At 38.6% G+C, this 15044-nt stretch overlaps 1 protein-coding gene across 1 annotated transcript in view; it reads right to left on the bottom strand.

The window, feature by feature from the left end:
- Positions 1-952: 952 nt before the first annotated feature.
- Pla2r1 (phospholipase A2 receptor 1) overlaps positions 953-15044 on the bottom strand; it is a 134532-nt gene continuing 120440 nt past the window's right edge. Inside the window, 9 exon segments of the mRNA XM_029569698.1 lie at positions 953-1912; positions 1914-2118; positions 2219-2251; positions 4992-5168; positions 6261-6377; positions 7292-7432; positions 8504-8672; positions 10327-10565; positions 14599-14746. Coding sequence (XP_029425558.1) covers positions 1666-1912; positions 1914-2118; positions 2219-2251; positions 4992-5168; positions 6261-6377; positions 7292-7432; positions 8504-8672; positions 10327-10565; positions 14599-14746 — 1476 coding nt within the window. The 3' untranslated portion in view covers positions 953-1665.

The raw sequence follows: 15044 nt of genomic DNA on the forward strand, positions 1-15044 counted from the left end.
TCTTTACTGGATAAAGTGCCATGAGCCCTGGACTTGCTTACCCCAGAACCTGGGCTCGAAGAGGATTCTCAATAAACATTTATGCAGTGAGTAATTTTTTTTTTTTTTTTGAGACAGGGTCTCCCTGTAGCCCCAGCTGTCCTGGAACTCACTATGTAGACCAGGCTGGCCTTGAACTCACAGAGATCCGCCTGCCTCTGCCTCCCGAGTGCTGGGATTAAAGGCGTGCATTATTTTTTTAGTATTGCTTATGGAACCATTTTTCTTTATAAGAAATTAATGGGGCTGGAGAGATGGCCCAGCATTTAAGAGCACTGGCTGCTCTTGTAGAGGACTGGGGTTCAAATCCCAGCTAAGAACCATCCATACCTCCAGTTCTAGGGGAGCCTCTCTTCTGACCTTCATGGGCATTGCATGACACAGGTACACTTACATACATATAGGCAATACACAGAAAATAAAAATAAATAAAATATTAAAAAGAGAATATTGAAGGGATATAAAACTTGTGGTTTAAAAAAATACAGACAAGATCATACTTAAGAAATTTTAATGTTTGTGATTGTGCATATGTGTGTGCATTTGCATGTGCACATGTATATGTGTGCATGTGAGGACCAGAGGTTGACTTTTGGTGTCTTCCTCTATCACTTTTCACTTTATTTTCTGAGACAAGGTCTATCACTGAACCTGGACTTCATCAGTATGGATAGGCTGGCTGGCTAGTGTGCTTCAGAGATTCATCTGTTTTTACTCCATCTACACTCCAGTGCTGAGGTTACAGATGTGCACCTCTGCATCTGGATTTTATGTGGGTTCTGGGGATCTGAACTCAGGTCCTCATGTTAGTACAGCAGGCATTTTACCAACTGAACCATCTCCCAAGCCCCAAATAAATATACTTTTAATGTTTATTAACCAATAGTACCAACTAGTAAAACACAAAAAGAGATGGATCTCAAAATTGATAGTTTATTAGAGCACCTAAATCAGTTCATTTATATAAAAAAGTGTCTTGATTACTACTGCAGATTGATTTTATTTAGCATTTCTTAACATGCCCTCTACTTTGGTTCTAATGGGAATGTATTCAGATCTTTAACTTTTCCTCTTTAAATTCAAGGTACATGATTTCTGTATCTCCTGGTTGTCAACATAGTTATATTATTATTTATATTTTCTGTTTTTAATAAAGACCATGAGTTTTAGTGACTTAAACAAGTCTCAATACATTCCTTTAAGCTTACTTATAAGATACCTTTAAATATCAAACATGGTAATCACTTTAGCAAGTGAATATTTAAGTCACATTTTTAACTAAGTGGTTGCTCAAAAGTGTGCTGCTCACCAAGATCTTCACATTCAAGAGAGAGTCACGTTGTGCTTCTTCCCTGGGCTGAGAATCAGACAAAAATTAACATCACCCGAAGTATTAGTTGAGAGTTCAGAGCCCGTGAGTTTAAAATTTAGGAATTAGTACTTGCCAAATCTGCCTTTAAAAATGATTGAATTAGAAGCAAACAAGAAATGTCCCCAAAGCCTTTTCTTCTAGTATCCAAGGATAGGATTTACATTTTTTCCTCCTTTCTCTTTGAGTGCCTGTGGAAATGTCTGGATGTGTACCAGATGGGTTTGAAGAGTTCTCAATATAGGATTTCTTTTGGATTATTCTTGTTTTTCTAAATAGTAACCAATACCCATTCTAATAATTGGCCACAGTTGAAGAAATGAATAAATTAAACCTTGTCTGATTTGGTTACAATTTAAAACCAGTGCTTGGAGAATAATTGAAACGGTGATACAGTCCTCATTATAACGGCATCTTGTTAGCGGGAAGGGCAGACAGGACGCTCCTTGCAGCCTCCTTTGCTCCTCTTCATGTCTGGGGCATCCTCTGACTTCATCATCATTGGTTATTCTCAAGATTGGAAATGAGAATATTTTCTTCTAAATGTACTGTACTGAAGTTGGTTGTAGGATAGTAAGGATTCCTGGACCCTGTGAGTCTTTGAAAGAAGCCACTGTTCTGCTTGTATATCCAGAAGGCAAGTATGAAAATGGCCAGGATGATTATCAGAGTCAGTGCGACTGCAAGAGGCACGATGCCATGACTCAACCCTGGAAGATGAAGAGGAGAGTCAAGGTAATGACATATAGTTGCTTTCTATTTTATTATTTCTAAGAAAAATCAAGATATTCCTTCATGTTCCAAACTCACCTTTTCTTGGATGCTCCTTTACAGTGGGAACATCTAAAATCAGATGAAAAAATAGAAATGAAGTATTTTTTCAAATTCAGCCAAGTTATGTCATTACTTGTAGCAGGCATCAAACTATGGCTCATAGATCAACTATGGTTGCTGGTTTTTATGTTATAATGTTTTATTGGAATGAAATATCCTCATTCATTTATGTATGGTCTGTGATCCTTTGTGTATGTATGCGTTTTTAAAATTTTTTATTTATTATTTTATTTTTATGTGTATGAGTGTATTGACTGCATATATATATATGCAGTGCCTGCAGAGGTCAGAAGAGGGTGTTAGGTCCCCTGGAACTGGAGTTAGGGACAGTTGTTAGCTGCCATGTGAATGCTGGGAACCAAACTCAGGTCCTCTGCAAGAGCAGCCAATGCTTTTAACTGATCAACCATCTCTCCAGCCCCATATGAATGTATTGTATGTTGTGTGTGTGTGTGTGTGTGTGTGTGTGTGTGTGTGTGTGTAGGCCAGGTCCTAAATCACTCTCCCCCTTAGTTTTTAAGACAGTGTCTCTCACTGAACCTGGAGCTCACCAATTCAGCTAGACTGGCTGGCCAACAAGGTCCAAGGATCCTGATGTCTCCACCTCCCCAATGTGAGGTTTACAGACACATGCCATCATGCTGGTTTATTTATGTGGATGTTGAGGATCCAAAAGCAGATTCTCATACTTGTGCTGCAGACACTTCCCTGATTGAACCATCTCTTCAGCAAGTCTATGACTATTTCATTGAGGCAAATGAGTCCATGTCACAGGGGCTATACGATCCTCACAGACTAAAGTATTTACTGTCAGGTCCTTTACAAGAAAAATTTGGTGATCTATCATTTTAAAAATTATTTTTATTATATTTATTTTAAAATTTTGGTTGATTGATTTTTTATTTTATGTGTATGAGTATTTTGCCTGCATGTATGTAAGTGCACCACAAGTGTGTAATGCCCTTAGAGGCCAGAAGAGAGTGTCGGCTCCCCTGGAAGTGGAGTTATGGGTGGTTGTAAGCCACCATGTGCTGGGTACTGGGAACCAAACCTGGGGCTTCTGCAAGAGCAGCTAGTGCTCTTAACTTCTGAGGTAGCACTCCATCCCGTAGATTTATTTATTTAGCATGCGTGCATGCACTTATGCCATGATGCATGTGTGGATCAGATGACAACTTATGGGAGTCACATCTCACCTGCCCATAAGCCATGATTTACAGTGATTGATACTATTGCTCACAATGCATTACTGCTTTTTTTCCCCCCATTTATTCAAGCCCCCAAATTTCCATCCAGTCTCAGCACTATCACAATAGAAATACATATAAAACACGGTCCCTGCTTACAGGAAGTCAGCATTTTGTTGGGATATGGTAGAAAGTTTGCCCAGCATGGAGAGGCTGCCTGCCTGAATGCAATAATTTTACAGTCAGCACCTTTTTCTCTTTTGTGGTCCCAAGAAATTTGGCAAAGGAATAAACAGCCCCTCTGTCCCAAAGCAACATGGTTCCTGTTTTAAGGCTTTCTACTGTAAAAGCTTCTCATTCAAGAAGACTACCTAAAAAATTAAACTGGAATTTTTGATCTAGGTAAATTTGAGGACACTGTAGAGGATAATCCAGAGGAAGATGGGAGGACAGACCAGTGAATGGAGGAAGCGACCTAGTACATCACTTAACACTTGTTCGATAGCAAAGCCACACTGGAATACAAACAAACAAAAAACAAAACAAACAAAATAAAAAAACTCTTAGCTTTTGTAATTTCAAAGTCATGCCCTTCGAGTCCTGTCACTCAAGTTACAAATGCTGCTCTTTCAATAGATTGAGGACAACACCAATGCAAGCGTCTAGATACTTAGGGCATCCTTGTCTCCGCTAGGAACCTCGGCTATTTAGCCTAGTGCTCTGATTGGATCCTGCCTCACTGGTCAATTTTATTTCTAACATGCCCTCACATGAGCCATCTGCTCCAGTCTATGTGTGTTCTCCATGACTGCTTTTAGTCATGAGGGGCCTTTGGTCTATAGTGCCTTTCCTTCTCTGGTCCAGCTCCTAAAATTCTCTTCCTCCTCTAAAATACGGAGTCTAGTTTCTCTGACATCTTCTACAGCATCCTAGAGCCATACAAAACCTTCCTTCTTGATAAAACTAGCATCTAGAACTGATCGGCTTATTATAAACATCCTCTCCCAGTCCATGATCCTCACTGGTATGCTAGCGTATCAGCCTCTGCTGTAGTTTACAAATGTTTACAGATTTTTCTGGCTTCGAGTTCTAAAATTGTCATCATTATAAACTAAATAAGTTTCTCAGGATGAAGTGAACTATGACCTTTATGACATACAATGTTTTCAGAAGGAATTACATCTACTTATCCACAACAAAAGTGCCAAATGAATAGATATTTCCAGGTGTCAAAGGTGAAGAAACCTCAACATTCTGCACAGCATCACCCAGATGGAGACTGCTGGCTTACGTTCTGCCTTACGTTCTGGTGTAAACTTCTTTCTTGCAGACAAGAAAGTCAGAGCCTTGACTTCTTTTATAATGACTAATGACTTTTCCTTCATATTAGAGGAAGAAGGAGCTGAAGTGTGCTGACTTAAGTCTGATGTAGAACAAGGCAGTAATATCGGAATCTGTTTGAATACTCCCTGATTATCTGAATTTAAGACTGTGGCACTATGGTGGGTCAGCATTAGCCAGGGAAAAGTTGAAATGAAGAATTTCTTCTTCCCTTCACACACCTGCCTCCATTTTACATATGAATCCCTTTTTGTCTTCACATGGGGATAACTGCCACACTCCTTCAGGGATCCTCAGGGCAATACACGGATGGGGCTGGAGGTGGTCCAGTTCTGGCTTCCGAATACCCCAGTTTGACTGGTCTGTGGGTGTTCCATCATACCACCTTATGGTTTCATCTGTGGAAAAATTGCTCACATTACGAATTAGTGCATGGTTTTGAAGCAACTTAAAACTGGGATAAATCACAAAAAGCAGCCCCCAAATTTAACGGGACTCACTCCCAGAGGCAGTCAATTCCATAAGCATATGCATGAACAAAACATCACAAAAGGTATGCATTAATTAAAGTTGCCTCCTGAGCTACTTATTTTAGATAGTGTTCTCATTTATAGGATATCTTGTTTCTTAATGTCCCAGTTTGAGTTTTGAAATAGCCTATGAATTTCTAACCACTTTAAAGAAACCACTTAGTAAACAAAATTAATCAGTGTAAACAAAATCCTTTGGAAACCTGACATTTATATCATTTTTTAAAAAGGCTCATTTTTCAAAGCCATTATTATACTGAGAGGGTGGAATCAGTGTGAAGGTTCAACCTGTATATGGTCAATAAGGTGTGTGTGTGGTATACTGTCTGAAAAGAATTTAAAACTAACAATAAAATAAACTAAAAGTCAGCCTACTTTTTATTATCACCATCTAGAGAGTCTAAACAATGTCCACGATTAAAATGTTCCTTGCAAGGGTGGACTGGGCTTCCCACCCACCTTTCTCCACCACCATAACATGCTCTCCATGCCAATTAAAATAATTTTCTTTACAACTTCCTTTCAATAACCATCAATTACATAAAGAAAAGAATACTATGCTTCCATTTTATTACAAACTCTGGCATTTATAAGTAGCACATAAGAATTCTAATGGCACAATTTGTCATTAAAACAGTTCCCTAACTCTGTTATGTGTTTTTAACAGTCAATATGGCTTGGCTTTACTGTGATGAAGTCTGTGAACAGAGTTGTAGCCAAGCATCTTCACAGTAAGTATGAAGGTAAACTTTTTTTTTTTTTTTTTAGTTTTTGATATTTTGGAATTTTAAAAAGCTAAAAGATATAGAAAAAGGTAATCATGTTATTTTTGGGAAAAGTGGCTTTAGGATTCACACAATTTTTCACAGTAACCATGTTTAAGGAGCAATCTCTGGCTCACAGAGGCCTCAAGGACTGTGTATTTATTTACACCCTCTCTTCTCCACCCAAATCACTTACTGTTGCTATCAAATTGAGCATTCAACCAAACCATCTGGACAGAAGAACCAAAAGCAAGCAGCTCTTCCAGGAGAAATGAATTTTCAGCCTCATCCTTGATTGTTAAAAGATTAGATCCTATAAAGGAGGCAAGTAGCAAATGAGCAAGTATTTATGATGACAGATGAAGACAATCAAAAAATGCTTCTTATGCCATTACTTGTGAAGCTGAGGCTTTGAAAAGTAAATATTTCCTTATTCAATTTTTTTCTAGTGCTAGGGCTAGAATTTTAGGGCCTTGGCAAGCTAGGCAAGTGCACGGCATTGAACTCCAGCTCCAGGTCCAAACTTCCATTATTAAAAAATGATTTAGGGGTAGGGGAAAAATGAGGAGATAGCTGGGTATGTAAAGAGCCTGAGTTTGGATTCCTAGCACCTGAGCCAGGCCTGAGAGGCAGTGACAGGAGGATCCCTAGGGCTTGCTGGCCAGCTAGTGTTTTTGAGTGGGGGAGCTCCAAGCTCAGTGAAAGACTGTCTCAAAAAAAATATGGTGGCTAGAGATTGAGGAAGATACCTGATATCGTCCTCTGGCCTCCACAACTCATATACCCACATGCATGTATACCTGTATACACGTGTACACATGCCCACACCACACATATACACACAAAAATCTAAAGTGACTTTTAAAAATAAAACTACTAAAGGAAAACCATATTTATTAAAAGATACAAGCTTTCACTTAGTTAAAATATAGATGATTAATTTTAGAGAATATTAAAGATTCATAATGCACATGGCTTTAAAGGAAGAGTTCCCTGGGAAAGCGATATGCTGAGACATCACCTTGGGTTTTCACAGTCTACACTGGACCTTTAATTGTTTATAATAGCTGTCCCCCATTTAGCAAATTCAAAAGTGTTTATTTTTCAATAGTTTTCATTGGTTCTAAAGTTACTGGGTGATCAGCATCTGAGAAAAGCACATTGTTACTGAAATGTCATACACAAAATAGCATACATGAAAGCATTTCACCATCATAACAGAATTACCTTCTTTTTTGCAAAATTCATGAGCATCCTCAAAACTCATTCTGTCCAGGACTGTTGAAAAACTGTAGCAATTATTTTTAAATTTTATCCAGGGAATCGATGCTTCTGAACACAGCATTGGGTGCTCAAATGCCTTTGTTTCTATGAAGAAAAAATAGCTATGATTTCAGGCTGGTGACTGGGCTCATATATTAAGATGATCCTCATATCACAGTCTATGAAAGACAAAATCAATAAATGTAATAACATTTTCATTATAATACCCTGATGACTGGATTTGATATAAATGGTTACAAATCAGAGTTAGGTTCTTCCAGCATTTCTGGAAGAAATAATCTTTACCTAAGTAGGGCAGGGTGTGTTAATACACTTCTTTGAGATTTACTTTAAGTGCTACCCAGGTAAGGATGGCCATCTACTGCTCTCCTAAAGCTCAGGACATCTGGAAGATGTGATACACATAGAAAATGGCAGATGATTGCTGCTAGGAAATGTGAAAATGTCTAAAGTGTGTCCCAGGAAATGCTAAGTGTCATAGATTTCTAAAATCTTTACTTGCTAATAAGCCTATGAGAAAAAAATAGAACATTCAATAAATATCATAGTGTAATACCACACAAAACCAATAAGGGAAGTTTGAGGGGAATTTAGAGAGCAAACATGACAGTCAGACACATCTATGCTGAGACTGTGGCCCTGCTGCTCCCTAGCTGTGTGACCTTGGGCACGGCATCCTACACTTCAATTCCTTGACCTATAAAAGGGAGCAAACAGCAATGTCTTTTCTTTTCTTACAATTTTAGTAGTTTAAATATGTTATTGCCTGTCACTTGCATTGCTAAAATATTATTTGTGTGTGTGCGTGTGTGTGTGCATGTGCAAATGTGGTTTTATCACCATAACAGAAATCAAACTAGAAAATTATACCTAAAAAAAAAGTAAAACAAACCAAACTTATTTGGTACACTGCAAGACAGTGGTGGTCATGGCAGTATCAGAAGAAACCACAATGCATTCTTCTCTTGATGACCCCTTTCTTATATGGCAGCCATGCTTGGTATAACAGGTATTTGTCTTGATAACACATACAACCTAGGCTTCCTGAGGGCAGAGACGTTTTGCTATTCATGCTCATATTCCCTGCTGATCACAGCCATACATGCAATAGTAACATAGGATACATTCCTTGAGTTGAATAGAATTGTTACCTACCAGTGGGCACACGACAAATGGCGCCTTGCAGAAATGACTCACAGGCTGTGCTATGCCATTGTCCATTAGTGTCAGCAAAGACACAGTCACCAAGGACATGTGACTCCTCATCTTTCCAGTAAGTGAAAGGGGATTTAGTGCCATCTGACCAGTCAAAATTAAGACCATTCTGTAGAGAGAAATTGAAACATCATGTCATTGCCACAACTGCTGGCAGCATCACCTAACACTATCTGAGCATCCTGTCCTTCCTACATAGATTTCTATACTTTTTCCTCCAGAATAATCAGAGGTTATGGATAATAGAACTTTCTTTTCATTAATTTGGGTATGTAATACTGTTCTCATTTGTTTCTCTATTGCTGTGACAAAACACTCTTACCAATGCCAACTTGGGTCGGAAGGGGATTATTTAGCTTATGTCTTCTGGGTCACAGTTCTGGGTCACAGTTCATCACTGAGAGCCCGAGGTAGGAACTCAGGGCAGGAACCTGGAGGTAGGAACTGGAACATAGGCCATGGAGGAACACTGCTTACTGGCTTGCTTCCCTTGCCCCTGCTCAACCTTTCTTATACAACATAGGCCCACCTGCCTAGGGGTGGCACCACCCACAGTGGGCAGGGCCCTCCTACATCACTCAGTAATCAAGAAGATACCCCACAGACATGACCATAGGCCAGTCCAGTGGAGGCAATTCATCAATTAAGGCTCCCTCTACCCAGGTGTGCCAAGTTGACAAATAAAGTTATCTAGCACAAATATTCGTTTTAAAAAACAAAAGCAAACAGAAAACAAAACAAAAAAATCAAATCACAAAAACAAAACTCTGCATGCTATATTTCAAGGGCAGTGAATGAATTAATAATCAAGTTTCTGAGCAGGAAGCAGGAATCATTTTTCATGAAGATTCTTGAAATCCAATAAATTGCCCAAACATAGCACTTGAGTTTAAGATGTGTTCCAGTGCACGAATGAGCTGGAACTCAGGAGAATTTTCAGAGAAAGCACAGGGCCACTTCATTTAGAAATCAGGCAAGTGTATCCTAAAAAAAGATGTGCACTCTTGTTTTGTAGCCACAGGCTATACATAAAGCAGTGTTTTTTGTATAAACCAAGAATAAATTGTTACATTTATTATTGTTTCTGGAACATGGTTTTGTGTGCTGATTTCAGTGGTTGTCTCACTAAGAAGATAGATGAGCAACTGGGCAAAGATGATCCGAGGGACTTATAATACCTACTGGGTAGTCTTATGTGGTGCCACATTATAGTTATGCTTTATAAAAACAGCCTGACTCTTAAGCATCCATTTGAGCCAAGAGGGGACCTGAACTGCTCTGAGAACTTTCAAGACTTTGTGGGAACTGTGCTCTCAAACAAAGGCCTTCCTCTCTCTATTATAAGAGTATATTTGGTATGAAATGGGGAAGTAAAAGCAGACCCTTATCAGAAGCATTTTGTCCTTTCTGACCCCTACTGATCTAGAATAGCACATATACACAAACAGATGTTACCAATTTAATTCCATCTGTTGTTTACAACATAAATGGGATCATCTGTTGCTTCCAATGAATATCTGCTGATATCTGTTCCTTGCAACACTTGCTTGACATGCAACCCCCCCACACACATTTATACATTATTCTGGGTCAAGGGCAAGGGAGGGTCATGAGGTAAATGTTTAGGTTACAAGAGAAGCTCAAGGCTAAGTAGGCTTATTTATATTATAAACAAGCTAAGACTAAATTTTAGGTTGCAAGATAAAGTAAAAGTCATTTGTCCAAAGCATGTGCATAGTATTAAAGTCATTCCCACAACTTACGTCTGTGGTGGAAAGTCCAATCCAATGGGTGTGTCCTAGCTTGCTGAGGACAACACTGAGGAAGGACTGGTGAAACTGATCTGTAACACTGGCCAGTTCTGCTCCATGCATCAGGCAGGCTCTTACTGCTGTGTACCAAGTCATATTAGCATGAATTATTTTGTAAGTTCTGTTTCCATACTCTAAAGTATTGGGGATTGGATATACATCAGACACATTTTCATGGTGTCCAGGAATATCTAGAATGAGAACAGCAACAAAATCACCTCTAGTGTGTTGAAGAGAAAGGAGGAGACCAAATTTGGCATGCATCCTGGACACTAATACCCATGTTGATTCGAGTTTTTCTTCCAGAAGTAATGAATTCAAAATAAATACACTGCATGAAAATATGTGCGATACTAAAGAATTGGAACATTTGGGAATTTTTATGAATGAGTTTCCTAAAAAGTACAAACACTGGTTAGATTATCTCTAGAAGACTCCCCATTTGTTACCATCCTTTGTCAAACATACTGTTTTTTGCTAGAGGTACAGGTAATGGGCTTAGGCAAGTTTCCCTTCAATAGAGAAGCAGTCTCTAGCCCACTGTTCTGCCAGAAGCTCATAGCAGTAGAATGTTTGCATATGTCATATAGTAATGCACTGTACTGCAAACCTAATTCTTCAAGTGCATACTCTCACATGGAACACTGGACTACACTTTTGAGACTGTAGGATAACCATGGGTGTGTTTAATGTATAAATTCTGAAAAAGAATTTTAAAACTGAAGTTAGTAAGTGCTAAAAACACGTGCAAGCCCTGTAAACTATTATTATTAATGCATCACCAGAGTCAAGATTTAGAAATTAAAAGGCAAAGGTTTCTGACACATGCTTGGTAGTGCTTGGCTATTTGTGAATGGCCATAATCACGTGATCAGCAGACCTGTGTCTGACCTGTGGATGCTCTCTCTTTAACATCTGTACATTTGCCTTTTTGTCCTGTGTTATGTCATATCCTTAGGATAGGTAGAGTTTGAAAAAATTAAAACATGAAAACAAAGTAAAATTTCTGCACTATTTTATCTAAAATGTCTTCAGTTCCTTTCTGTATACTAAACTAAAACTTCAATTAATAAGTGAGAGTTTAGAAAGGTGCATGCTGAGGTATGAATGGACTGAAGACCTGGACTTCATCCCATTTCTGACTAAAAGATCTTGAGCAGAATAGTCTCTCTACAGCCAAACTTTTGGGTCTATAAGAAATTGATGATGTCTTCCTCAGAGGGGTGAGGGCAGAATTCATTTTGATGTCCACACAGGACACGCTATTGCATGTGGGACACGTCAAACACTCAATAAATATTGTTCCATGTTCTCCACACAAAAAATGGCAAAGCAAGACGTTACTTTTGTCTTTTGTTACTGTTACCTTGATATAACAAGCACATATTACAAAGTGATATTAATCTATTTATTAATTAACTTGTAGTGAATTGCACTTTAATTACCAGTGTATTCTATAGGTCTGTTTGCCAGTCCATACTCCGTCTAAGATTAGTTATTAAAATAATCAGTATAATCCAAAAGTACTATTTCAAAATGACAATAACTAGTATAATTAAAGTAACTGAAATTTTTGTTTTCTCCTATTGAGTTATACTGTTGTTTTTACATACAGGCATTTATCTCCCAATAAAATTAATTCCATCAAGTTTCAAAACAAAACATGCAATTTTGAGTAATGTGGCTTTGCTACTCATTACCCTGAAGAAGAAAGTGTATGGGTGTGTGTGTGTGTGTGTGTGTGTGTGTGTGTGTATGCAGGTGTGTGTATGCAGGCACGTGTGTGCTGCAGTGTGCATGTGGAAGTCAGAGGACAATTTTGGGTGTTGGTTATTGCCTTCTACTTTGAGACACAGTCTCTTCTGTTGTTTTTCTGCTATGTTTGCCAGGCCCATGGGCTTCTAGGGACTTTCCTGTCTGCCTCCCATCTCCCTATAGGAGTGCCAGGAATATGGTCCTTGGGCTGTGCATGTGTCTAGCTTTTTCAATGATCTTGGGGTTCAAACTCATGTCCTCATGCTTGTGTGGCAAGTGATTTTACCTACTGAGCCATCTCCCCACTCTTTGGCTCTCTTTTGATTCAGATTTTTTGATTCTGGCATGCAGATAGCAAGGTTGGCTCAAGCCCAATGTAAGCACGTATTTATATGGCAAATATAGGGTGTTCACTGTGACAAGAATTTGTTAAGCTGAATAATACTTTTTCAGAAATAATAATTAAAAAACTATCATTTGTTAAACATGTGCTGGGGACTATACTAAACTTTATGTATGCATGTGAAATAGTTATTACTTTACTTTATAGGTAATAGGTGTTGAAATCAAGGTTCACAGAAGATAAGTCACTTGACTGAAGCTCATTTACAGTGGTGGGGCAGGAGTCTGGGAGGGTAGACATCCAGACCTGTGTGTTCCACCTCTGCTCTGCGAATCACCAAAGGAGCATCTACTAGCCTTAGACCCCAAATGCCAAAGAAAGTAATCAGGGGTAAATTCAAGAAGAAGCCAACATCACAAAAATAGAATTACTGTATTTAACTGAGATACTTTTTTTCCCCCTAAGACTCAAATTCTTATCTATAGAATGGGGAGACTCTGACCTATTTCCTGGAATGGTCTTGAAGGTTTTATGACACAGTGTCCATAAACCCAAGGCACTATGCCAGGCAGAGGGACACAGTATGTAGTAAAAACAAAAGCTGTCTTTGTTGCTTTTATTATGCAACGTTGCTCAAGGACATTCACACTGCTCATTCACCTCACTGGCAGTTAGGTTTCTAAGTGACCTCTAAAGGTCCAGGTGTTCAAAGTTTGGTCCCTAGAGTGGTTCTACTGGAGCTGGTGGAATGTTTAGTAGATGAGGCCTACTGGGAGGCCTTAGGTCATTGAGGGCATACCACAGAAGGGAATTATGGGAGCCCAGACTCTTCCTTTTCCATTCTATCTGCCTCCTGGTCATGAGGTGAGTGGCTTTGCTCTGCTATGTGCTCCCTCCATGATGTTCTGTTATACTACAGGCCCAAAGCAATGGGTCTAATCAAACATGGACTAGAACCTTCAAAATGATAAGCCAATATAAACTCTGTAAGTTGATTATTTCAGTAAGGGAAAGCTCATTTACAGTGGTGGGGTGGTACTACAGGCCCAAAGCAATGGGTCTAATCAAACATGGACTAGAACCTTCAAAATGATAAGCCAATATAAACTCTGTAAGTTGATTATTTCAGTAAGGGAAAGCTCATTTACAGTGGTGGGGTGGGAGTCTGGGAGGGCAGACACCCAGACCTGTGTGCTAGCTAACGGAAAGCTGGCTAACAGATTTGATACTATACTCCAGAAATCATTGGGGAATTTTACCTTCTAGATCTAAATGCATACTGGATGTCACATTCAGCCATAAAGATAATTTTTGGAACTCCAAAGAAGGAGTGAGTACAAATTAGTTTATTTATGTGACTTCTGCTGTTGTTGTTTTGAGACAGGGTCTCACTATGTGGTCTAGGCTGGTCTTGAACTAATTAAGATATTTTTTGCCTTAACTTCCTAAGTTCAGGAATTACAGGCATAATCCACCAAGCCCAGTTCCTGAGTCTTTTCCACCATTCTGGGTGACTTTTCAAAAATCGCCTAAATAGTTTATGTGTAGTTTAGATCCATTTTCAATGTTTCTCCCTAAAGAAATTTAATCTATGAGGTTCAGAAGTGGGGCCTTTGGAGGATGATTAGAATGAGATAAAGTCATGAGGGTGGAATCTTGTGACTGAATCCTGGTGGCTTTAATTGTGAGAGAGAACAGAGGTACTCCCAATCCCTAGCTCTTGTGATATGATAAGACATACTAGAAGTCTGACAGGAAGATAGCCATCTCCAGATGTGGACCCTTGATTTTGGAGCACAACTGTGAGCCAAAAGAAAGTGGTTTTTTTTGTGTATTAACATGCTAATTTCATTTTCATTTTGAAAAGTGGACTAATATAGACATAAAATCCCAGAACAAGGAGTGGAGTTATTTAATGGTACTTAGGTGGATGCAAAAACTTGGTCATCAGTCAAGAGACTTCTCCAGTCCTTAGGACACAGTTGAAGGGCACAGTGCTAGGAAGAGGAGACTAATGACTAAATATACTTAAAGAGCAAGTGTCTCCTAATGCTAGCTGCAAAGCTGGTATGTAACAAATACAGAAGACTGGAAATGAAAAGAATCAAAACTCAAATATTTCCTACCTTGCATTTTCTCACAAACAAACCCATAGCCTTCTTTTCCACAGTCATCAAAATACCATTTTCCAGTGAAATGGAAATTAGGATTACTTGATATCAGGGCACAGAGAGGAATGTGTTTTTGAACTTTAGTGGTGTTATAACTTGGAACCTTTGAAAGAATACACATATTATAAAAATATGGTAATGCATAGCATTATTGTAACATTGAAATTTTTGTTTAGGACATATTTTTTTTTAAATTTAATAACCTCATGATTAGAGGAAACATTTCATTACAGCTTTAACATATTCAGTAACACACTCCAGAGCAAGAATACATCTCTTTCAAAAGTGGCTGTAAATTTTTAGGTTCACAGTTGAATTAATACAGTTATACAATATTGAACTCAGTATAACCCCTGTAAGATATAAAATTGAATGAGTTTTTACCCTTTAAAGAAGATCTC

This window comes from Nannospalax galili, unplaced genomic scaffold (assembly GCF_000622305.1).
Source record: "Nannospalax galili isolate Female #2095 unplaced genomic scaffold, S.galili_v1.0 scaffold540, whole genome shotgun sequence".
Taxonomy (NCBI): Eukaryota; Metazoa; Chordata; class Mammalia; order Rodentia; family Spalacidae; genus Nannospalax; species Nannospalax galili.